The 25,549-nt window shown below is 42.3% G+C and overlaps 1 protein-coding gene across 25 annotated transcripts in view; it reads right to left on the bottom strand.

Moving 5' to 3' along the window:
- CARMIL1 (capping protein regulator and myosin 1 linker 1) overlaps window positions 1-25,549 on the bottom strand; it is a 312,501-nt gene that overhangs the window by 7,798 nt on the left and 279,154 nt on the right. For 17 of the 25 annotated variants that reach the window (XM_070584187.1, XM_070584189.1, XM_070584192.1 and 14 more), the window contains 5 exons: window positions 16,700-16,812; window positions 10,788-11,217; window positions 7,516-7,597; window positions 6,147-6,359; window positions 2,478-2,618 (listed from right to left, as the gene is read on the bottom strand). In XM_070584187.1, coding sequence (XP_070440288.1) covers window positions 2,478-2,618; window positions 6,147-6,359; window positions 7,516-7,597; window positions 10,788-11,217; window positions 16,700-16,812 — 979 coding nt within the window. Of the gene's footprint in view, window positions 1-4; window positions 30-2,477; window positions 2,619-6,146; window positions 6,360-7,515; window positions 7,598-10,787; window positions 11,218-16,699; window positions 16,813-25,549 lie in introns of all 25 variants that reach the window. The other 8 variants (XM_070584190.1, XM_070584191.1, XM_070584193.1 and 5 more) reach the window with 3 other exon arrangements.

Raw genomic sequence — 25,549 nt, 5'->3', positions numbered from 1 at the left:
TTACCTGTTTCAGAAATTAGTTGGGCACGCTAGTCCAAAGGGAGGCACGGAACAAGGAAATGAAGTAACCAGCATGAATAATGTACAAGAAAATAGGAAAACAGGAGCACGACAGGAACATTTTTTGAAGAGCAAGAAAGGGCTCACCAGTGGCTCTCATTCCTGGGCCAGTTAAGTGGACAAGCTGATAGATAAACTGAAGTAAAAAATCTTACCCCCTCAGACATTTTACAAATTATTTCAGACCTCATGTATATTTCTAGTCCAATTTCAATACCAAGTGATACCATCAGAATGATCTCTGTGATTAACTTATTCTGGATCCCAGGTGGGAAAATAATGGTCTCCATAATTCCATACTTTCTACCTTCCACCTGGAAAGATGGAGACATGAACCATTCCTAATATTTGCTATGGGGGGAGTGAGAAATGGGATCTAACATCTACCCCCTGAAGTTCTAAAATGTCTGAGGAGTAACTCATTCATTTCTAACTTCCCGGGGAAAGAACAAGTGACATTTTCAAAGTGGTTAAGGGCATGCTAGAGACATCCAGTATTTCACCCACTTGTTAACTACAAAGGTTCCGTGGGCCACACTCTTACTCATGAGGCTGGTGGGTTACTCCAGGCCTTGTTTTAATCATATAGGCATCTAGAAAACATCATTCTTCAAAAATGTTAATTATTCTTTATTTAACCTTCTGACCTTTTCTTTTTAATCTTTCTACATTTCAATTGCTTTTAACAAGATGAGCATTCCTATGTACCATTACCACCCCATTCCCCATCCCCATTTCTCTCCAACAGGATTCTTTCAGGCATTTTCAACCCTTCCTTATAAGTAAAGACACAAAATCAGCAGTTGCAGAGAGGAAGGGAAATGAGGGTAGGAATCAGGGAGGGGCTGTGTGGTTCGAGCAGGGCTGCCAGGGACACTTGCTGACTCAAGCCACTGATCCAGCACAACCAAAGGTTCTTCTTTCTACACCAAGACGTCCAAAGGCTGGGGCTATAATATCAAACTCTGTATTTATTTATTTATATATTTTTTTGAGGAAGATTAGCCCTGAGCTAACTACTGCCAATCCTCCTCTTTTTTGCTGAGGAATACTGGCCCTGAGCTAACATCTGTGTCCATCTTCCTTTACTTTATATATGGGACACCTACCACAGCATGGCTTTTGCCAAGCGGTGCCATGTCCGCACCTGGGATCCGAACTGGCGAACCCCGGGCCGCTGAGAAGCGGAATGTGCGAACTTAACTGTTGCGCCACCGGGCTGGCCCCTCAAACTCTGTATTTATTCACGACAGGTGAAATGACAATAGGAGTCAACCACCTTTCATGGCTTTAGTTTCTCTGTTTGAGAGAGTAGTTTACCAGCTTTGGTCAAAACCCCACCTTCTTTTATTTATAGCAAACAGGTGAGTGAAGCTTGTACCCACCAACTAAATCTGCAGAATAGAGATGAGAAAGCAGATAGAGTTATTTTTTTTTATTAAGCTCCCAAATCAAAAAGACAGTACTCAGAAACACTTTGTATTAACTTCAACCCAAGACTACCACCAATAAAAGAAAATAGGCCAGTGTAGGAAGATGTCAGAGCCAGAGAGGTCAAAGAACTCTAAAGCATCAAACAAATCTAAAACAAAACAATGAGAGCCATCTGGACATGGGTGATGAATTGCATGGCTCTAGAATTTCTTTAGAGGTCGGGCTTAGAGACAGTAATTACATTACACTTTATAAAGGACAGAACCCAAAAGTTAATTGTGCATTTAACAGAATGAGGGAGGTGGGTGAAAGAAATGGGGTGCTGAAGCCACCCCAAACACACCTCACCTCCACTGATAACAACTCTTGATCTGATCTAGGAGACGGCACACAAGTCCCAGGATTGTCTTGCTCAGCTCCCACCCCAGCAAATTAGGAGCAGCAAACTGGTGTGCTGATGCACCGAGGGTGTCCCAGATGGTGCCACATTTCTGAGAATGAGGAACGTCTGACCTCAGGACTGAGCAAGCACAATGAGTCACAAGGTCCCTCAGGCCTTGTGGGCTGCTCCTGAACCATAGCAACGGTAATTTACAACCAGGGGAAGCTTTTCTTGGAAATAATGGAACCTAGAAACCTACAGGTAGCACCAAATGAGTCACAAAATAATGTTTAAAGCACTCCTAACATGCTGAGAGCCATTTCCGGAGCATCCAGCGATTACTATTACAGAGAACTTAGCCCTTTAGACTGGTGTCTCAGTTACATTTTTCATTCTTGGTATATGCTCCTTCATTAAGATCTAATGGCATCGATAATGTTGAATTAAGTTTCTGAACTAAGCAACTGCTCTGGTTCTGAAATTTAACCCAACAGATGCTGACTCGAACAAACTCTGAGATCTTAGTTAAGTCCAGGATTATTTCCTTTTTCTTGAAATGTCTCTCTGTGGGGAGAGCTAACCCAGAGAAAAAACTTCTTACCTTCCTGAGAAAACGTCCTGGGACTGGGCTGGGGGCTACTCTGGCCATCTCTCTCCTTGTCCGAAGGGACTTTTTTCAGGACAGGCGGAAGAAGAGCAACTTTAGGGGATGTGGTGCCAGATGGAGAGTCTGGGACGTCCTCTGTGGAGACACAAACACAGGAATCAGACTGCCCCACAAACTGGACTTCTAAAACAGAAGCTGGATCAATCTTTAAATACAGAGGACTAATAATTTTTAACAAGCACATAGGATTTTTCTGGCCCAAAACTAGTTTTACGTTTCTGGTCAGTGAAGTAATATCCACAAACAATAGAGAGAAAAACAATGAAAACTTGTGAAAGGTTATAATCTGCAGATGTGAATCCACCTTGCAGACACAGAATTTAAATAAGCCGATATTTGAAAATTAGACTATAAGTGAACTAAATGTTCCTTCTGCCTCAAACAAAAAGGCTGTTTGATTTTCTTAAAATAGATAATATTTATAATCCACTGCCTTTACCTGTTGTCAAACCCAGTAAAGTGGTCACTATACGTATACATACATACAATGTGCGTGCAGGAATGTCAGTGCACGTACTGACATACACATAGTGACATCAGTAAGATTAACTTAGGATCACGGACTTTTAGAACTAGGAAGAACTCTGGCGACCCCTGTCCAAATGAAGAGATTAAATGACTAGGTAAACTAAAAGGATGGCAAAATAGCTAGGACTAGAACTCCAGTCTCTTAATTCTAAAGGCTGTGACGTTTCACTCTAATTGGAAAGGTTAACTGAATTGTGTTCCTTTCTCTGCTCTATTACCAGCAAGGTGATTCTCCACTTGGCACGTGTGTGCGTGTGTGTCTGTGCGCGTGCGTGTGTGTGCGGGCGTGTGCGTGTGTGTCTGTGCGCACGCGCATAGGAGACAACCTTCACCCAGGTTCTCTTCAGCCTGTACTTCCAATCCAAGTCTTCTACACGCTTCACTAGATGAGCAGGAATGCGACAAGACACTGTGAAAATAACACTCCCTACTTTGACAATCTCCCAGAACCGCGGAGAGGAAATGAGACAGTGTATTTGAAGATGCCTGCCGAATTCTCAAGCTCTAGAAAAGCATTAATTTGTTAACATAATTCTCAATATACTAAGTATAGTCATGCATCGTTTAACGACAGGGATACATTCTGAGAAATGCGTCGTCAGGCGATTTCGTCGTTGTGCGAACATCATAGAGTGTACTTACACACACCTAGCTGGTATAGCCTTTACACACCTAGGCTATCTGGTACTAAACTTATGGGACCAACTGTCATATATGCGTTCTGTCGTTGACTGAAACGTCATTATGCAGCACACGACCGTACTAAAAAATAATGGAATATATTTACCAAATAAACTAAAATAAAAACTTCTAGCAACAGAATATTGGGAATCCAGTTAGTTTTATATTCAGCATTAGCAACTTGAGAGCCAAAATACTCTACAAACTAGATTAGATTCATTTAAAAGAGCTGTTTCCTTACTTCAGATTATAAACACACCTAGCCATTGAGTAGTTGTAACAGAAACTGTATGGCCTGCAAAATCTTAAATATTTACTGTCTGACCTTCACTGACCTCTGATCTAAAGCCAAGTAGTTTCCCTAGCTTTTTATATTGCTTATTCTTTGATAATTCCTCATGCCCATCCTGTCAACCAATACAGACCCCAAAGGCCAGTTCATTAAGACTATGAGAATAGGTTCCAACCCATTCAAACTACTTGCTTTTACTTGAATTTCTCTGCTTCCTCTTTCTTATCTTCCTAAGATGTCCTTTCCCTGTGTCATGCCAGCCTGCTTTTGAGCAGTCATCTTTTTTTTTTAATTTTTAAAACTATTTTTTTGGCCTTGATTCTCCCCACTCTTTCCACTGTGAAGCTACTTTGTGTGCACCAAGAGATTTTTTGTGTTCTCCATCATAAAGAACTTTGGTGGGTAAAAAGGTTTGAGTAGAATTAGGAAGTCCTAAGTGATTTCATTGCTTGAGGTGACCCCAGTGTGTCCCTTTCTTTGTGGCTTCTCTTTGGAGACTGCACTAGGTTTCTTGAGGGATCAATGGGCTGTGAAGACTAGACGGTATTAACCAGGCTGCCTGCTTGTTGAATGAAAGAAATGTTGGAGAGAAAATGAGAAAGATCCACAAGTGGAATAAGTTTAGGCACATGGGATGCTGCCATTTTTTTTCATTGCACCCAAATCATCTGCATACTGATGAATGACCATGATGAGCTGTGTATCTTACTTTTTTTTTTTTTGAGGAAGATTAGCCCTGAGCTAACTACTGCCAATCCTCCTCATTTTACTGAGGAAGACTGGCCCTGAGCTAACATCCGTGCCCATCTTCCTCTACTTATACGTGGGACGCCTACCACAGCATGGCTTTTGACAAGCAGTGCCATGTCCGCACCCGGGATCTGAACCAGCAAACCCCGGGCCGCCAAGAAGCAGAATGTGTGAACTTAACTGCTGCACCACCTGGCCGGCCCCTGTATCTTACTTTCTAATACGCATGTCCACAGGGGATGAGGCCCACTAGAAGAGTGGTCACCACCACAGGTGCTGGAGTCCTAGAATCTGGCTGCTACTCACTAGCTGTGTGACTGAGCAAACCTGGTGCCTCTGTGCCTCCCCTTCTGCATCTGTTAGATGGAGCTGTGGTGAGGACATTAGGATTCATCAACTGAAAGCACTCAGAACACTGCCTGGCACAGAGTTAAGCGTTCAATCAAGATTAGCACCATGATGATGATGAGCATAAGCCGCCTATCTATCTCTATCCTTGTTTGCCTAATTCTTGTGGGGGATTAAAGTGAAGAGGTGATAAGAGGTTCATTGCATTATCCATTCTACTTTTGTATGTTTGAAAATTCTTAGAACATTGGAAAAAAGAAAGACCTGCTAGGGAAAAGAGGCAGTTACAGAAGAGAATATGGCAGAGCCTAATCCATTTCCAATATATTAAAATTTCTTCTAACGTTAGATTTTCTAAACCTAGAGTCAGCGAACTTTTCCTGAAAAGGGCCAAGTAGTAAATATTTTAGGCTTTGCGGGCCAAATGGCCTCCTTCACAACTACTCAACTCTGCCATTTTAATGCAAAAGCAGCCAGAGGCAATATGTACATAAACGGTGTGGTTGTGTGCCAGCATCACTTTTTTTTTTTTTTTTTTTTTTTTTTACAAAAACAGGCCCACAGTTTGCCAAGCCTTGTTCTAAACCCTAAATATTTCACAGAATATAGGAGAAAAACAAAGCTTATGCTTTCCCTCTTTGTGGCCCTCATCCTTAAACTGCAGCCTTCTGAAGCGTCTGTACCCGCTGGAGACAGATTTCAGAAAGTAAATCAGGCACCACAAATGGGTCAACACAACACAACACTGCTTTTCTGGTCTCGCCCTCCGACCTGTAGCCCTGAACGCAGGGACGGTCTGAGTCAGCGGGCCTTGGTGTTCGATAAAGGAACCCTTAGCCTTTGTCACTTTCAGTCTCTGGCAAGCTTCTCATGACTCCCATCCAGCAGACCCTCCTGTGCCCAAATCCACGGGCAGCCCTTGAAATCATCTGTGGGGTCCCGATCCAGCTACCCTGAGAAGCCAGCTGGTCACAGGGCCAATGCCTGACCAGCAAAACCCTTACCAGGCCGTGAGGCGGTTCTTGGTTTCTGCGGAATGGTGGGCCGTGCCGCCAGGGTGGGTTTTGGGGACTGCAGGGGGGGCTTCGGACTGGTGGGTGTGCTGGAAGAGCTCCGAGACCTGGAGCCCGCTTCCACTTTGGGTTCTGCTTTGGCATTCTTTTCTGGGGTTCCCAAACCGAAGCGGTTCTCTGGAAGACCTGGGTGCAGTTTAGGTACTAAAATGAAAATGGGTACAAAAAGCACACTTTACAAATCAAAGCTGAAGGAAACCAATAATTTGAAGCTAGGAGAAGTCTGGTACAAACTGCTATAATCCTTGTCATTCCTCATCATAAATATTTTAGAAAGAAACACGCCATTCCAGCATGTTTTCAGAATCAAAACATACTGGCGTTAAGACTACAATTCTTGTAGAAAATCAGTAAACTTGATAGTGCTCTTCTGATCGCCCCTGACTATCTCATAGATGACGAGCCTTACATTCAATAGGGTACAGGTCCATTCTATTGTCCACAGAGAACAGGAGTTCTTCATGCATTTGAAGCAGTCAGATCTTTCTCGGCTCTGGCACAAGGTACAGGGATAACCAACTATAGGCCCCTCAGTTCTGGACAACAATCAGGGAGGGGTCAGGTGCGAGTCCTGAGTGAGGAGGGATATACTGATGGCCATAACCTCATGTCTAGTGAGAACAGCTCCAGGAATGTCACCTCAGGCCCCACCTCCATCCCTTTTGCTGCCTTAATTTAACCGGACAAGTGGCAAAAATAAGCCAGTTAAATACAATTTATATTCCAACTCTTACTGCATGAAGATATTAAAGCTAAGCATAAGAACTTCAAGCAGCAAAATGAAGTTTCTAACATTTAATTTTCAAGTTACTCTCCACTTTCCGTCTAAGGTATCTGATTCTTTTACTACACCTGAAAATCTGAGGGACAAAGGATACTGGATATTTACGGATATTCAAGCTGAAAGGGAAGAGCATTACCTCATATCAAACAAAAGAGGCACCTTCCAAAAACCATGTATGGCTTATTTTTAAAAACATCAGCCACATCCCCAAAATGTTTCCCCTGCCTCCCCAAATGCTCACAGTTAGGGAGTTCTTCTCAATGAGGTTTCCTCTTTTTGGGAAACTGGAAAAAGTGCCCTGTCCAGGCACAAGGCTTTAGTGGTGGAAGACATGCCCCAGGTGGAGCTGGCGTAGGTGAAGGGATATGGTCCTTTAGCTGGAAGCTGAGAACACGTTAACACAGAGGCCCATTCTTGCCTCCCCATCTTTATTTTTCTCCTGTCAATCACGTGTGACTCCTGGAGCCAGAAGGTAAGCGTTTTTTCTACAGAGGTGATGGTAATGGCCCGACTTACCTGCCCCACCTCCATCCAACCGTTCTGTGCTGCTCAAGGCCAGGCTGGAGGAATCTTGGGAGAGGGCGTCATTCCCAAGCTTCTAAAAAATTCAAGTACCCACCCCCACCGAAAAAGTGCACATTTATTTAAAGTGTAAGAAAAAGAACAAAGCAGATAATAAATGACAACAAATAATGGCTCCTTAACTCTACTGCTGTTACACTGAACTCTCTGTCTCTCTGAGGTTCTATTGCTGGGACAAAACTATGAGAAACACATTCTATTCTGTGTTTACAGTCAGGGCTCTGAGATCCAAAGTGAGGCCAGTTCCTCAGATTGCTCCCCACAGATGAGAGGTGGGGTGTGGGTGGGGAAGGGGAAGCCAGCGGGCTTGGTGATGTTTTCTGTTTTTCTGGTTGAACACGTTTGTGGGCTCTGCAGCCTGAGATGCGCCATGCAATGGGGACAACTGAACCCTCTAAGTTTACAGGACCCTCCCCAGATTGGGTTCCATTATCTAGTTTTAAAAGCAGCAAAGCCACTTCTGAACTCAATGTACAAAACAGGTAGAATGGGGCCTGAAATGGACAGGCTCTTCCTTGCCACTGAGGCAGAATCACATTGATCTATTGTTTAGGAGGCAAACACAAATAGACCGGTCTGAATTAACTTCTTTAAAACTCTGCAGGTGGGAGGAGTTTGTGATGGCAAAGATAAGGAAGGTTAAATGCCATGGTCTTAGAGTAGATGCTGTAACTGAAAAAGTGAGGAATCAGCCTCTACCTTATGGTGCAGAAAATCCACACTAAAGTGAGGCATTTAGATACAAAAAAGATTTGCAAAGAGAAGTCTAGTGTTGGCTTAGTAATACGTAAGAATTCTATTGACAAGGGTGATCCACGTCCACCTCCTGCCTTAAAAAACAAAAGAGGTGGGCAGGTAGACCAGGAGGCATGCTGATTCCTAAGACAGTCTGACCTTCAGCTTGTCCGTTCCTACTCAACTCTGGCTTCTGACAAAGCTAAAGGCAAATATCTGCTGCTGATTCCTAGCTTTACATTGGTTTTGATGACATAGGAGGGTTATTTGAAACACAGTTGAGATCTGACCCATTGACCAAACTACCACAGCCAGACACTCGCCAAGAGAGCCAGCTCTATCAGAAGGGAGCGGTGAACGTGGCAGGAATGCTGAGGAATTTCTCAGCTAGACTACAAAAGTTCCAATTTCACTACTGGAGGGTGCTGAGCAGGTCTCTGAGAAGAAATGTGTACGCGCGTCTGCCAGTGAGAAGAGGCATATTACTCAACAACGTCATGGAAAAGGTATCCCAACAAAAGGGAGCTGCACGCCAGGGGCTGCATGGAGAGCCCTCTGGGCCGAGGACAAGTGTCGGGAGGGCCAGGCATTAGCCATGATGTCCCAGCCCAACAAAGCAGGGGGGCACTATAGCCCTTGAGCCTGAGCTGTCCAGAGGCTGGGCTTAACCAGTCCCCAAATGCTTGTCCTAGCATTTTATAGCCTCTTAGAAGGCAGGAGTGTGTGTGTCCGTGCTCTGACGAAAACGATAACGTGGAATATTTATACAGGGTCAGGATGAGGGCGAGTCAAGCAAGGTGCCAGAGCACAATTTTAAGGAGACACTCCCTTTCAGGCTCACGCAAATGCAGTACGGGCACCTGAGAATGAGTGTCTCCTTAAATTTTGCACCCTGGGTGCCTCCCTTACCTGTATTTAAAATATAACCCTAGGAGTTGTTTCTACTTTTTTCTCCCAGGCTTTCTGAGGTAGTCATAAATACCAAAAATGACAGTGTGGAATGAGGATGCAATAACGTAATGCCAATTGTCTTTGAATGCAGGCAGCTGACTAGGTGGCCCCACAAAAGAAGATATTGCCTCTAAGCATTCAATACCTGTTACTCTCCTTTGTTAATACATGATAAATGCCATATCTTCATTTGCACAGACCTTTTTCCTTAAACACAGGTGAAATGTGGATAGTGTAAAGAGAATTACTAAAGAGGAGAGTGAAGACAACATATTTTTTTAATTGTATATTGACAACTATGCTTATGTTGCTAACTTTATAAAGAATATGGTCATGGAATTTTAGGGGAAAATATTCTAAAACTAATTTTTGAAAAAGTTCCTCTTATTGTTTTATTATTCTGCTGGAATACCCCTGACTGGTTCAAATTTTAAATACTAGGAATTTTTATTATTGTTGCTGTTTTACACAGACACTAGATGGTGCTAAGAGATCATTAGTAAAAGCCTTGAACAACTAAAAATACTGAACCATAAGAATTTTGTCACTTTGAGCCAATTTATACATCAAAGTCAAAGCACATGGAAAAAACCCTGTAGCACTTCTCATCTTTCTACCAAAGGCAGCTGTTCATCAATGGAAACAGCGACAAAACAAACAGCTCTTTAGTGAAAACAGCACATTCATTGTTGTTAAGAAATTCTATAAAATGGATTAAAATTTAAACATTTCCTTGGGCGTCTGATTCACCAACGATGTGGTCCCAGTATTGATTCAGAATTCTGACCAGTGAAGGCCACATCATGCCTTTCTCGCTGAATTAGCAGAATATAGTTATATGGTTCCCTCCCTTCAACTCTTCTTCAGGGGTTGAGTGAGTTAGGAGGGATTGATAACTAGGAAATTGCTAGATAACAATGGTGCTGGTGGAAGAACTATGGTGAACAGTTGTAAAACCACGTGGGATGCAGGATTTAATGAAAAAACAACTAGTTGTTTAGAAGTAATACAAAACAGCCCTCCACACCCTGGTATATAGTTTACCATTTACTTCCCAAAAATCAAGGGTCCACTGTTTTATTCTAATACTTCAAATAGAATCTGCTTTCAGTATTGTTATTGGCCTCTGCCAGGTGTCCCCTCTCCTGTCACCCTCAGGTCTCCATTTGGATTCAAGACTCAGTCTTTTCCCCAGAGTTGAGCGTTTCCCTGGCACAGCTGTCACATGCTTCTATGACAACACAAGGAGCACCTGGGCAGGTGAAAAAGCCCGAGTACTCCCAGCCAATGACCTACCTTGAAACACTGCGGCTCTCGGGAAGAGCGTGGCCCAGTGCCGAAGGGAAAACACGGCCCTGCCTTCATGCTCTGTGCTCTGGCTTCTTTAGGGAAAAGTCTTTTATTTTTGGATTTTTATTTACTCAATAGGCTATTTTTCTGTACCTCTCTTTCTCACCCATAAAAACCGAGTGGGGGCAAAATCACAAAGACAAACAAGTCAAAGTGGGCTCCCCGCTCACCTTCTGCGCACAAGCAGCTCTCCTCTCCTGCTTGGCCTTCATCTCTGCCAGCAGACCACTGCCCATCACCTGGACCCCGTACCTCCGCCCGCCCTGTGGGCTGCTCTTGCTGTCACTCCGTTCCACCTTGCCCACGTCTTCTCCTTGACTCTCTTCAAGGGAGTCGGGTGTTTTTATCTCCTCTATCCGTTCAGAATTGCCATTGTGCTCAGCTGGCTTCGTGTCCTTCCTGGGTGTGTCCACGGCTGGGCTTCGGCCTGCCCCTTTTGGTGAGGAGGGTTCCTCTGTCATCAAGCCCATTGATGGCCGCTCAGATTTGGACCGGGATTTGATTAAATTGAGAAAGCCGCTTTTCCGAGAATCCCGCTTTTTCTTTTCATCTCCTCCTTCGCTAAGCTCTTGGGACTCGGAGCCTCTTGCCGATGATCTCCTGTGACGTGAAAGGACAAATCCTGTTGGTTTTACTGTAATTAAAGCTCCAGCAAGAATCAGTCAAAATACAAATATGGAGATGGCCGATTTCACATCAACCATTCTGAAGCATTTTAAAAAGTCGATTTGAGTTACTGCGCTTAGGAAATAGAGAGGAAAGTGGAATATTATCACCGTACCCACAGGTGAGGAAATGGAGGCACACACAAATTAAGAATGAGAATCCGAAGGCACTGGTGGTAGGACTGGGAGCTGAGGTGAGTTTTTTCATATTGAAAGGCTCTAATCAAGTGCCTCTCCACTTGTAAAAACTCCCAACAAAGCTGGCCCCACTCAAGACAGGTGGGCCACTGCCTCATTTAATGTGGCGGGTACTAGACAGGACTAGATTTCTCCATAATACTCTAAATCCCTCCAGAATCATTAGATACTAGGTGAAACCCCACTCTTAGTGTTCAACCCAAACAAAGATTTGGGTCCCTGCTTAAATGTCATACCACTGACAAAGAGCAACAAAGCGAACAGATAGACAGTGAACTTTGGTAGAGGGCTGTCAGAGAATATTCAGAAACTTGGGCAATGGATGGGGAGAATAGTCAACAAAACGGGCTGAGCGGGAGGCATCATCACTGCCTTTCATAGAAAGCTGCCAGACTGAACGCTGTTTAGTTCCCTGAGTTGCCAATACAATCACAGTAAGGGATTTAAAAAAAAAAAAAGCATAAGCCTCAGGGGGAGGAAAGGCAAAAACAACAAAGTTTGGAAGCCAAAATAGTCATGAGTGACAAGAGATTTAGGAGCTCTGGGAAAGCTTGACCGCTAAAGCGTTACTAGTGGAGACCCAGAAGCAAATGGATTTGCACTAGCTCCAGAACGAGGAGCAACAAGCCCCTCTGGAAACAGAAGTGAAGGTGGGGCTTAGAGAGGTTGAAAGCCCGTTCACCAAACTGTTCGATCCTCGCCCCAAACCACAGAGCCCAAGACTGCCCCATCCCACCCCAAGTTTATCCTCCAGGCAGGACGAGTCAAAGAATCTCTGAGCTGAGGGACAGCAGGTGCAGCTGAGCTAATTGTGACCATCATGAAAACAGGGAAGTTCAGGGAAGGAGAGCAGAATTTGCCATGCCCAAATATGCCTCTTTGGCATAAGGATTATTTTAGGCTGATTATTTTTAAGAAACAGCAGACAGGAGAAGTTCTGAAAACTGAGTAGAACTTACCCTTTTGTAAGAGACATTTATAAGGGAAATCTCCATTTGTAAGGGTGTCCCCCACTCTCTGTACCAGGAAGAGGAGGACGAATAAAACTCTAGAAACTTATCAATGGAGAAAGCAAGGACGTAATTCTGCATAACAACTTTACCCTTTTTACTGTCCTTTTCCGGATTATCTCCCAAAACTGACTCCCCCTCCCAAACATCTTTCTTTCGTCTTTAGCTGGAGATGGTATTTAAGGTGGTGGCTTGGGCCAGTTTGAGGAGTCCCTCAGTTTTCCTGGTGTCTCCCATGTACACAGAAGGTATACATCTTATTAAACTTCTGTTTGTTTCTCTCATGTTAATCTTTTTATTACAGGGGTGTCTCAGCCAAGAACATAGAAGAGTAGAGGGAAAATTATTTTTCCTCTCCTACACAGGAAAGTCTGCATACTGAACAGTGATACCACCCAGCTCCTTTCCTTCATTCTGGATCCCTTCGAATGGGGCAGCCAGGTTTACGCCCTCCAGGCAAGAGATCAAGTTTTCCAAGAAGTCCAAGAGACAAGATTAAAGATTCAGTCAGTCAGGGAGCCCTGCCTCCCCAACAAAATCGTCCAAGAAGGTCACCCTACATTGAGTCATACCTCTCAACAAACCCCACTCACAAACTTCCAAGAAACTCATGAGTGCTCCATTCCATTTCAACGTGAAAGAGAAAAAAACTGTTACATCCATGAAACAAGAATAACAGAAAAGGGAGAGAGCAGAAGTGGAAAACTCAAGGTTGGAAAATACAACTGAGGAAATCTCCCAGAAAGTGAAGGGGGGCAGAATTAAAAAGAATGAGAAAATAGGAGAGAACAGGTAAAAAAAAAAAAAAAAAACCCAAAACCAAAAAAACCTAGTGGATTAACAGAGTAAACACATAATTTGAATAATGGAAGTTTAAGAAAAAGAATACAGGAAAAAGAAAGGGAAGAAATTATAAAAGAAATAATTCAAAAAAGAATTTCCAGAATCAAAGAACCCGAATTTCCAGAGTAAAATGGCTCATTAGTGTGTAGCAAATGGGTTAAAACCAAACCAAACAAAAAAATCCACCCATAAAATTTCCATAAAACTTCAATATACTGGGAACAAAGAGAAACCCCCAAATGCTTCCAGAGGAAAAAACCAAACACAAGTCACAAACAAAAGCTTGGGACTCAAAGTGACATTGAATTCTTCTAGCAACACTAGAAGCTAGAAGATAATGGGACTAGGTTTTCAAAATTCTAAGGGAGAATGGATTCTAGCCTAAACTTCTATACCTACTCACACAATTAATCAAAATGAAAGACAGAGGAGTTTCAGAAACTCACCTCCCATGCTTCCTTTCTCAGGAAGCAACCTGAGGAGGTGCTCCACCAAAACAAGGGAGTAAAGTAAGGAAGAAAAGGCCAGGGACCAAAGGAGACAGGAAAAGGACACAGGAATGAGGTGAAGGGAGGTGCAGGCAGACAATGAAGGGAGATCCTGGAAAGACTGCAGAGGAACAGCCGAGCAGTGACGCTGGAGTTGGTCAGACAGCAGTGAAGGATGTGTCCAAGAAGAGGAAACTGAGAATACTTAAAGAAATTGAGAGGTTTACATCTTTACTGGAGATTTAGGAATACGTCAGTGATAGGAATCCAGAAAACTAAGCAAAAGGCGACAGTTATTAACTCCGGGGACAATACAAAGTTGCATAAGGAAGACAATGTGGTCATAGTCTACATACATCACAGCCGTGAATATTTAGCTGTGAATCTTAGCTGTGTTATAATGAAGAAAACATTAAATATTGACGTCACCAACAATTATGACAGAACTAAAGAAGAAGATGGGGAGAGGAGAAGTGCGGTGTGTGCGTGTGTGTACATGCATGTGTGTGTGTTTTTGGTGGACAGTAGGCTCAGTGTTTATAGTGCCTACATAAAACTGAAAAATAGGAAATAGCAGGAAAAGATGTTATTAAGGAATATGGAAGCAAAATAAAAAGTAAACAGCTAGAGGAATAGGAAGTAATTGCCTCTGGGGAATAGTAAGTAGGGAAAGAAACAAGGCCCTTTTTTCTTTTTTTGAAAAAGCCTTGTAGAACATCTCACATTTTCAACCATGAGCGTGTATAACTTTGATTCTCAAACGTTCTTCATACAACTTGATTTTACCTATGCCTAGCCCTTTACATATAGACTGACAATAATCTGTTTTTATGTAACAAAAAGAAATGGGAGGCTGGCCCTGTGGCCGAGTGGTTAAGTTCACGTGCTCTGCTGCAGGCGGCCCTGTGTTTCGTTGGTTCGAATCCTGGGTGCGGACATGGCACTGCTCATCAAACCACGCTGAGGTAGCATCCCACATGCCACAACTAGAAGGACCCACAATGAAGAATATACAACTATGTACCAGGGGGCTTTGGGGAGAAAAAGGAAAAATAAATAAATAAATAAAATCTTTTTTAAAAAAAAGAAATGGAAAAAAAATCTCAACTTCTAGTAGATTCCATCATTATTTGATGAAAATTGATGTATTGAGTTCCGTCTAATTGTGCACTGGAAGATGAATGGAATCCTCCTAGAGCAGTATCTTTGCAGAAGGTGGATTTTACACCTTATAAAATGTGCCCAGCTTCCATTCTGTTCTGTTCTTTCTTCCTTTAAAGGAGGCGGCAGCATGAAGGGCAGAGGAAATCACACTGGGGCAAGTGTAACAACACTTATGGACCTGATCAAATGTGTAGATAAACCTCTCCACTATGTAAATATCAATTTCTAAAGTTTTGAAAGACGCGAGCCTACAGTGGTGTCTGTAGTTTATAGGGGTACAGGCCAAGATTGTCTCAATTCATTCAACCAGTAGTGACTGAAGGCAGACTATATATTACAGGCTGTGTCAGACATCAAAGTTACAATGAAAAATAAGACCCAGGTGTTGCTTCTGAAGAACAGCACTCTACGGGAAAAAAAAGACTTGAAAGCAAATCATTATAAGAGATTTTCTCATTTTACCTGTTTATGTTGGCATTGCTTGAACCTTTTACATTGAGAATATATTCAGCCATTCCTTGCACTGTAAAAAAATTTAAAACCAAACAAACTCTTGAAGGAGTATGTGTGCTCTAACAGATGTATGCAGAGGATGGAAAAAGAAAGTGTTGAGTCAGCAGCAGAGAAAGAGCAATTAATTGGGAGTAGGGGGGCAGACATGGAAAAGCTTCAAAGCCTAAATGACATTTAGGTTCTTGAAAGATAGGCGAATAGAATTTTTCCAAGTATAGTATGCCAAGCTTCAAGGCCAGTGTCAAAGAAGACAAATAATTGGGTCCTGAAGCTTATAACATTCAGTAAGTTATACTGTTATGGATATAAAAATTTAACTGACTTTCACCTCACCATCCTGCTGAGGCAAGATAAGGCTCATCAATCTATGAATGGACCAGTTTCTTTCCTCTCTGTGCCCTGCCTGCCCACCCTCGGCTTATCAGTCTGGTTTAAATTCGTTCCTGAATTTGATATCTCAAGGTGAAGAATACTTCACAGAAGCAAATCCACGTTAAGAGAATATTTTGGGATGGATCTGCATGTAGTTGGGGATTAAATAACTTGGTACGAATCACGTTTAAAGACTGGAGTGTTTTAAGTTAAATTGTCAATAAAAGTACCACTGAATTGTCCTTTAAGGAAACTCCACCTAGTAATAAGAAAATGCAGACAGAACTTTCTAGAGGTTAACTCCGAAGCCTCTTCACTAATTCTGTGGTCATTTTGACGCTGTTGAGGTTGTGCCATTTAGCAATGCTGTAGGGTCCTTACATATATCAAATTACAAACAAGCAGAATTTAAAAGTAAGTAATTTCAGCTGTCAGAGCTCACGGTGCTGTAATAGAATCATCCAGGTGAATGTGATAAAGCCCTCAAAAATACCTAGGGGAGGTACATTTTGCAGTCTGCTTTAGCATAGTACAATGGTTCTCAAACTGCAGCAAGCCTCAGCACACCCTGGAAGGTTTACAAAACACAGATTGTTGGGCCCCAGCAATTTGCGTTTGGGCTAGAGACTTGAGACTCTGCATTTCTAACAAGTTTCCAATTGATAGGGATATTGCTGGCCTGGAGAGCACATTTTGCAGACCATCAAAATAGTAAATCCCATTAAAAAAATTACAAAATAAACGAGCCTTAGTATACTAGATTTTAATTGTAACTATTAGCAATTTAAATGTGAATTAAATGGTATTAGTGAAATGACTCTGAACTCACTTGGAATCCATTTTGGTCACTTTCTTGGTGAAAAATTCATCTACACCTTCATCCACTCTCCCCATAAGACCATTCTGTTCGCCATCCTGGGAGACTATGCTGGCAGCACAGACCTGCGAACCAAACAGGTGTCATGTTAATTTACATTCAACCTTATTTAGCAAGCATTTATTGGTAGATTCAAGGGACTGAGATAAAGGCCATGGGAAGGAAAAGACTGACTAAAATAAGGGGCCTTATAATCTACTAGAATAGAAGCTATGTATGGCAGTAACAAGGGCAGAAAGAAACAAAAGTGAGGAATGCACCATAAACACAACGCCTGGAGGAGGATTAATGCTGCCTCGTCTATCAGAAGCAGCTGGGACCTAACAGGCTGTGAAGAGTTGAGTGTGTGGAAAGGCAGAGAAAGGCATTGCAGGCAAATGATAAGGAAAGAGAGAATGCATGGAAAAATGAAACACACGCTGAATTCTTGGAATGGTGATAATTCCAGTGACCAGGGGCCTGCGGTGTGTGGATGGGGTTAAGCGCTGAGGATAAACCCTGGCAGACGCTAATAGTAGCCATTCCAAATCCCTTCCTCTTCCTCCTTTCTTTCTCGCTGAAAGAAACCTGATTTCAAGATGTGAATACTTATTTGTATAAGCCAAACATCATAATTCTATCTCCTTGCTTGTGATTGGTAGGCATGGGCATGTGATACAATTCTGGTCATTGATATACAAAGGGAAATATGCTAGGGGGCTCACGGGAAGGTTTTCCTTAAGAGGAGGAAATGTACTTTTTCTGCATGGTTATGAGAGGGAGGATATGACGTGTGAGCTGTGGCAGCCATCTGGAGCTCATGAGGTACTGGTAAGCTTGAGGACAAAAGCCAACATACTGAGGATGATGGAGCAGAAAGTTGGAAAACACCTGAGTATTTGTGCTATGCTGCTGAATAAACCAGATCTGGATCCTGAGATTTCTAGATTTCTTGTTAGGTAAGAAAATAAATATTTCTCATTATTTAAGTCACTTTTAGTTGAGTATCTTGTTACCTCCAATTGAATGAATATTTCCCAACTAATGAAACAAGAACCAGTGATGAACAGTCTTGACTTCTATGCCAAGGAGTACAGAATTTACTTTGTAGGTGATAGCCCACAAAGAAATGGCATGTCCCAACCTGTATCATGGGCAGAAAATTCTGGGGCAGCATGACGGAGAAGCATATTGGAGAAGCCAGACAATGAAAGAAGGGAAACCTGTACAGGAACACAACTGAAAGACTCCTCTAGTTGTCTAGTCTAATCTGGAGGAGATGAGAGACTGAAGAAATGAGAATAGAAAGAAAGGAATTGTCCCAAATGAGATCGAAGTTTCTAGGCTGGGTGAATGGGAGCATGGTTCTAGGGAACACAGTTCAAAGATTTGAATTGGGGAAGATGATGATGAATCCAATTTCAGACAAGTGTTTGAGGTATAGTGGGAAATCCAAGGGCAGGTGTCCAGCAAGGAGTTGAAAGCTTGGGTCTCAGGAGAGAAGCTGGTGAAAAGCTATAAGGAAATTATTCACCAAGTTAGCATTTCTTTTTGAATAGACAACTCACAGTGAGCTTAGTAACATGCTTGATTTGTGTCTGCAACGGCGTATCAAATTAATATTTCACACAGATAGGTTGTGGGCCACTGAGAAAGAACATGTATTTGACCCATTATGTTGGGCTCAAGGACAAATTCTCACGTGGTTGGGATATCCGGTCTGATGTCTTGCCATAGAGTGGTGGGAAATCTACTTTCTGTAATCTTGATTTGGAAGTCTCAAGTTGCCTCTGGGGGAACTTGGCTCATGCCTGCACATGCACTGTTTAAAGAAAAGACCAATCATTTGCTTTAGACAATCATCCGCTTCATTCCTCGGGAAACCTCTGTTATGAAAATGAACTGCGTGTTTGAGTTCACATTTGTGAAATGCTGAAAAGTGAGCAGATAACAGACAAAAAACCCTGTGACATGTGAACAATAAAAACAATTACACCTCTCATCTGAATGGCGCTTTACATTGCAGGAAGGCTTTCCTGTGTATTGCAATGGAGCGGAGAATCAGAGAAGCTCTACAATCCAGTTGAGAAAAAGCAGCTCACTGCAAAACTTTCATTTTGATTCCAAAAGATAAAGTAGCATGAACTTGCTTGCATTATCATTTTTCCTTTTGTACAAGAAGGGAGAACGGAATCTCTACTGTAATAAGAGCTCCCTAAGTCTGTAGAGTGCTAGGTAGTACTTTACATGTGTTTTGCACATCATTATTTCACCCTCACATCTACCCTTTAAACTGAAATCCTAGATTTTGATTAGTCACAGACCAAACAGTGGCTCAGAGGGTGAGCAGCACCCACACAGAACACCTGACAGACAGACAAGCAGGATGTGACCCCAGGACACACACTCCTGACATGAGGCTTCCTTCCAGTGCCCCTACGCTTCCCCTCAGAGGTTTCCTCTCAAATTCCTTTTCCCATTTTGAGGGGAAAAAAAAAATCTTTTACTAGTATAATTTTTCATCTCAGCCCTTTTCTTTTTTCCTGCTTTGAAACAGAATTCACAGCTAGCACAAAAAGCTCCCTAGGGATGCGAGGAACGTCAATGGGTTTCAGAGATGGAGGCACAGAGGGCTTCACAGAACAGTCTGCTTTCCTACAGGACCGGCCAGTTTCTACGGCTGGGAAGGCACCTTGTAGATCCGCAGTCCCACCCTGTTATTTTAGAGATGAAGAGACTGAGAGTAGAGAGGGTAAGAGAAGTTCAGCGTCACTGGGAGATCTTCAATGAGACGCGGTTAGAAATGCACCTGTTAAAATGGGAAGCGGGAGGTGTCTGCAGCCTGTAAGAAGAGCAGCAGAAAAACTGAAGACTGAAATGATCTGTAGTTTGTCAAAACAGTTCAAGGCCAAACACACATGCTGTTTTAGCTCAATTTCTAGTGAAAGGAAAGGAAAGGACACACAGACATCAGAAGTTCTCAAAATCCCATTTGACTTTGGTCTTTTCCGTCAAGGAGAATAAATTTCAGGCTAAAAAGGGTAGCATAGGTGTTGGAAAGGGGGATGGCGCGCAGAACCCTCAGTCCCGAGCTGGCTGGAACCCACCGCACTCAGAGAAAGGATTTTGCAAATAGAATCGGGAATTGCTGTTGTTGATATCTGAGAAATAAAAAAGGTAGATTTTCTACCACTGGTGCATAAGCAAATGCTAAAAGGATAATTGGCAAATGCTTAGAAGATAAGCCGGTGATTACAGGAACTAAAGACCATTCAGACCAGACCACCCTCCGTTTTCCCTCTGGCAGGATTATCAAGATGAATGAGCCAGGGAAACGTGGTAGGTGGTGCACCTGGACTCTGACGAGGCAGCTGCCGAATATCTCATGATGTCTCCATGGGCCGGATGGAGAGAGCCGGGCAGGAAGTAAGGACAATTAGGTACATTAGTAACTCAGAACAAACAGATCCAAAAAGTGCTAATTAGTGAGCTGACTAACCATGGACTCTCATATGCATATATTAGAGAGTAAGAAACCTGGAAAAGTTGAGAACTAAGCAATCAAGTCAGGAAATAAGGAACCCAAAGGAAGCAAATGAAGGAAATATAATAAAAAGAGAGAAATTAATGAACTTGAGAGAACTAATAAAACTAAAAGATGATTCTTTGAATAAAACTAATAAGAGACAGGGGCTGGCCTGGTGGTGCAGCGGTTAAGTGCACACGTTCTGCTTCTGGGCAGCCCGGGGTTCGCCAGTGCGGATCCCAGCTGCGGACATGGCATCGCTTGGCACGCCATGCTGTGGTAGGCATCCCATGTATAAAGTAGAGGAAGATGGGCACGGATGTTAGCTCAGGGCCAGGCTTCCTCAGCAAAAAAAGGAGGACTGGCAGTAGTTAGCTCAGGGCTAATCTTCTGCAAAAAAAAAAAAAAAAAAAAAACTAATAAGAGACAACCTTGAAAACTGAGAGGCATTTAAATATTTTAGAAATGAAAAAATGAGACATAGCTATTGATGAAGAGATTAAAAACTCTTATGAGAATTCTATAAACAATTAAATGATAGACTAAGTGGACAATATCCTAGAAAAATATAAATTACCAAAATGGTCTCAAGAAGAATTAAGTGCTCTGAACAGATCTATAACAAAAGAAATCAAATCCCTCATAAAGAAATCTACATACAAGCATCACATGCACACAGCATGCAGGGAAGGCATCAGGCCCAGATGGCTCCCCGAGAAGAGAAAATCTATTATATGCAAACTGTTCCAGAGAATAGAAAAGGAGAGAGCTTCCCAAACAATTTTATGAAGATAGTAGAATTTCGAAAACCAAACTAGATGGATGGTCTAGAAAAGAAAAAGAAAAATTATAAATCTCTCTCACTTATGCACATAGACGAAAAATTCTAATAAAATACGGTAAACAAAGCCTCGCAGTAGATTAAAAGAAAGCAAAAATATCATGATCAGGAATGGCGTAATGTGAGAACAATCTGTGAATGTGATTCACCATAATAGCAAATTAAAAGAGAAAAATTTCCACAAATACTGAAAAAAAAAATACAATGAAATTAAACCATCATTCATTGAAAAAAAAAGAAAGTAGGAAGGAAACTTTCTCAAATGAATAAATAAGACAGAAACTGCCACATGTCTACCCAATGTCTATTCTCTCATTTACTCAGTAACAAAATCCTGATGTATATGGAGTATCAATGTGACCAACTAAAATACTTATCTTCCCAAATGTTCTTGCATCTAGGACTGGAAATATGGTTCATTTCTGGCCAGTGAGATGTAACTGGAAGCATACTAGGACTTCTCAGTATGTTCAGATTTCCTGATACACATACCCTCTCTTTTTCTGTCTGATATATGCTTATAAATACAGAAGATTATAGGCTTTGCCTGAGAGTAAGACCAGTCACTAGCCATTAAAAAAGTGATCACAATCTGAGGTTGAATAAAGAGAAGTACAGCAGTTAGAGGAAGGGAGGTGATATGGCCAGATCCTACTAAAGTACTCTGATTTTGTTTTGGGTGCCACACTGCAATTTATTCAGAAGAGAGCAACAAAAAATTGTAAATGGATTCCAGACAGTACCATATGACAAACATCAAAGGAGCTAAGAAATTTAGATTGGAGAAGGATAGATCTAGTAATGACCCACATATATTTGTAAGTTTGCTAAGTAGAAGAGACTTAAATAACATATGCCTCTTCAGATAAAAGGAACAAGACAGCTAAGCTAAAATTATAAGGATAGATTTTAGCAACACATAAAAAGTAATTTGCTAATAACTAGAGCTTTCAGAAAATGTCTGCTTCAGAGAAGGAGGTCAATATATTGAACAAGTGGCCAATTGATGGTTGTGTAGGATTTTTAAGCAGATGATGAGAGATTGGACAAGGACTTCAAAATCCTTTCTAGCCTTGCGATACTGTTAATCAAAGCACGTAGGAGAAAACTGATTACCCAGGATCTGGTTAATTTCAATTAGAGTTGGTTTGTTTCATCACTGGGCCAAGTAGTATGGGGCCATGCCAAAAATATATGGTAAACCGATTAACACCGACTATCATGCAAAGGGAAGCCATTGTGGTCTATTATAATCACTCAGAGGATGATCACAGGCCAATCAGTTACTTGCCCTGAGCTTCATATTCCCTTGAATAATGAACAGATAGTCTTCAAAATTCCTTCCCGTAGGAGATGAGTCTAATTAGTGGCAGAGTCTGGATTAGAAGCTGGCAAGTTTCCTGAATCCCAGTCTAGTATTCTTTCCATTCTTCTATGCAGATTTTTCAATGGTTTTTCCTTTAGGGCATATTTTCGCCTACAGCTATGATAGGCCAAAGCAGAAGCAGCAATAGTCAACTGGCCATGGATGGGTATCAAGGCCATCGGCCCTCCTCCCTCCCTGACAGTTGCCATGGTTAGAACGCGTTTCTCAGGCTCGGACTAATAGTATTCAGGTGAAAGTGAAGTTCATCACTTTCAGACCTGGCCCATCCAACCTCCTGGGTGTGAACCTTGGTGCTTCATGTCATCCTCCATCTGAATGGATAGGACTCCAAGGACCAAGGAGGAGTAAAGCCACAGATGAAAGCAGCCTGGGTCCCTGAATGACCCTGATGGGGTCCCCTGACCAGATATACCCACATTGGACTATGCGCTGAGCAAGAAATAAACTGAAATATCAGGGACTTGCATATTATCCTCCCTCCATATTTTTCCCCCGTCTCATCTATTTGTTTCACCCTTTCATGGGAACGCTGGCACATTCCGGTACCTTCAAAACTGGCATTTCCCTCTTAATTTACCCATGCGAAGTACTCATCCCAAAAGCAAAGACTCTGAAAGTCACTTCTACTAAAGAAATAATTTTTGAATATGAACTTTTGTAAAATTAGTCGGCTTCTTCCTTAATAAACATGAGTAAGAATTCCCCAAATTGGTGAGACTAGCTAAGAGTGATATGGATCCATGCCAGAAACATTTTTCTCTTCCTCCCCCATTTTAGTGTCAGGGAGGTGAAATAGGGAACCAAGGAAAAGGCAAATATTAATACAGTAAAGATAGCTAATATTAATAAAATGGAAATACTAGCTTTAAAAAGCAATATTTGCATTTAATACAGGATTATATAATTTTATTCCATTTCTCTCTCATGACGGCTCAATTATGTAGGCAGTGCTGGTATTTTAGAAGTTGGCTCGGGCTTAGCAAGATCCCACGCCTTCTCCAGACACACGCTGTCAGGGAATGGGAGAGCTCGTCAGCTGGGTCTCACGGCCCACTCTTACTACAGTAGAAGATCAAATTCTGTGGGCTAATTAGCCATAATGTTTAAGAGTTCCTATATATACATTGATGAAATGAAAAAAGAAAGAAACTGGTATCTTTTATCTCTCATTAAAAATAATTTTTTTTTGGAGAGGTATGGGAAAGACAAAATGTATAGATGATAAAATGTCTATAGCAATTATTCACAAACTGACTGGTAGTTTAGAATGATTGTAGTTTGACCCAAGATTAAATTTTTACTTCGTTTTTATTTTACTAGGTTATCTACTCTTTATATTTACATAAATATTTTATTTGTATATTTTTGCCACAAAAATCAATAGTTACAATACTAATATTTTGGGCCCAGTAGAAACTGACATGCTAGCATTTAAGTTGGCCTGTGTGATACACTAAGAAGAATGTATTTGGTCTTTGTCCCTGGCTGACACAGAGCTTCTAAAACTCTTGGAATAGGGTGATAGAGGTAATAGGAACATCTTTTGTTGTTCATAACAAGCCCCTTTCAACCATAACGAGTTTATGCTAACAAGGTGAGTCTTGGTGGACCCCTAGATAGCTTCAGGATAAGGGCTGGTTGTCAGAGAAACCAACCATGTAATGAGAAGGTTGGAACGTTCAGTCCCGTCCCCCAAACACGGGGAGGGGAGAAGGACTGGAGACTGAGTTAATCACCAATGACCAACGATGTAATCAAGCATGCCTACTTAATGGAACCGCCACAAAAACCCCTAAATGGGGAGGGCTTGAAAAGCCTATGGGTTGGTAAACACACTGAGGAGCTGGGAGGCTGGTAGGGCCCCCCACCAAGGGAGAAGGCATGGAAGCTCCCTGTCCCCATACCTTGCCCTATGCATCTCTTCCAGCTGGCTGTTCCTGAGTTGCATTTATAATAAACCCGTAAAGTGTCTCTTTGAGTTCCGTGAGCTACTCTAGCAAATTATCACACCTAAGGAGAGGGTCATGGGAACCTCTCCTGAATTTATAGCTAGCTGGTCAGAAGCACAGGTGGCAACCTGGGGCTGATGTCAGAAATGGGGGCACCACTGAGCGCCTAACCTGTGGGGTCTACACTAACTCCAGGTTGTTAGTGTCAGAATTGAATTGAATTGTAGGACACCCAGAGAGTTGAAAAATTAGTTGGTGTGGGGGGAAAAATCCCCACACATTTGGTGTCAGAAATGTTGAAAGCAGGGGGCCAGCCCAGTGGTGCAGCGGTTAAGTTCGCATGTTCCGCTTTGGCGGCCTGGGGTTTGCCGGTTCAGATTCCGGGCACGGACATGGCACTGCTTGGCAATCTATGCTGTGGTAGGCATCCCACATATAAAGTAGAGGAAGATGGGCACGGATGTTAGCTCAGGGCCAGTCCTCCTCAGCAAAAAGAGGAGGATTTGTGGTGGACATTAGCTCAGGGCTAGTCTTCCTCAAAAAAAAAAAAAAAAAGAAAGAAAAAGAAAGAAAGAAAGAAAGAAATGTTGAAGGTAAAAATGGTCCATACCTTGGCTTTGAGGCTTCTGACGCCTGGAAAAGTTCATTAGGGGCATTAGAAGTTAAGGACAAGCTCCAGAAAAGCTAAAATAGACTTACGGTGGACTGACTCTACTCACTCCTAGCAAACACAAACAAACGAAAAAATGATAATATTAAATGATGGCTGCTACTAAAGTCTAGTAATAAAGATGAATTGCAACCTCCTCATTCTCAGCGGAAATATGTGGATGATGGCGCCTATGCAGCCGCTGCACAGTTGTTAGATGTGAAAGCACTTTGAAAATCTCAAGCACTGTGAAACCATAACGTAGCACGTATTTTCACTATGAACCCAGGGAAAAGTAAGCTAGGCCTTGTTTCTCAGTCCACCAAGCCTCTGGGGAGAAGCTGGATCTATTTAGACCCAAGGCCTAATCCATCATCTCAGGACACAGCCTTGTGGTACAGAGGCCCCAGGATGGGGCAGCCTAGGACATGCCAACCCTGTGAGTGCTGGCGTTGCTGTGGACAAGGTTAA

The sequence above is a fragment of the Equus przewalskii genome, chromosome 19 (genome assembly GCF_037783145.1).
Source record: "Equus przewalskii isolate Varuska chromosome 19, EquPr2, whole genome shotgun sequence".
Lineage (NCBI taxonomy): Eukaryota > Metazoa > Chordata > Mammalia > Perissodactyla > Equidae > Equus > Equus przewalskii.
This window is presented reverse-complemented; position numbering and strand designations above follow the sequence as displayed.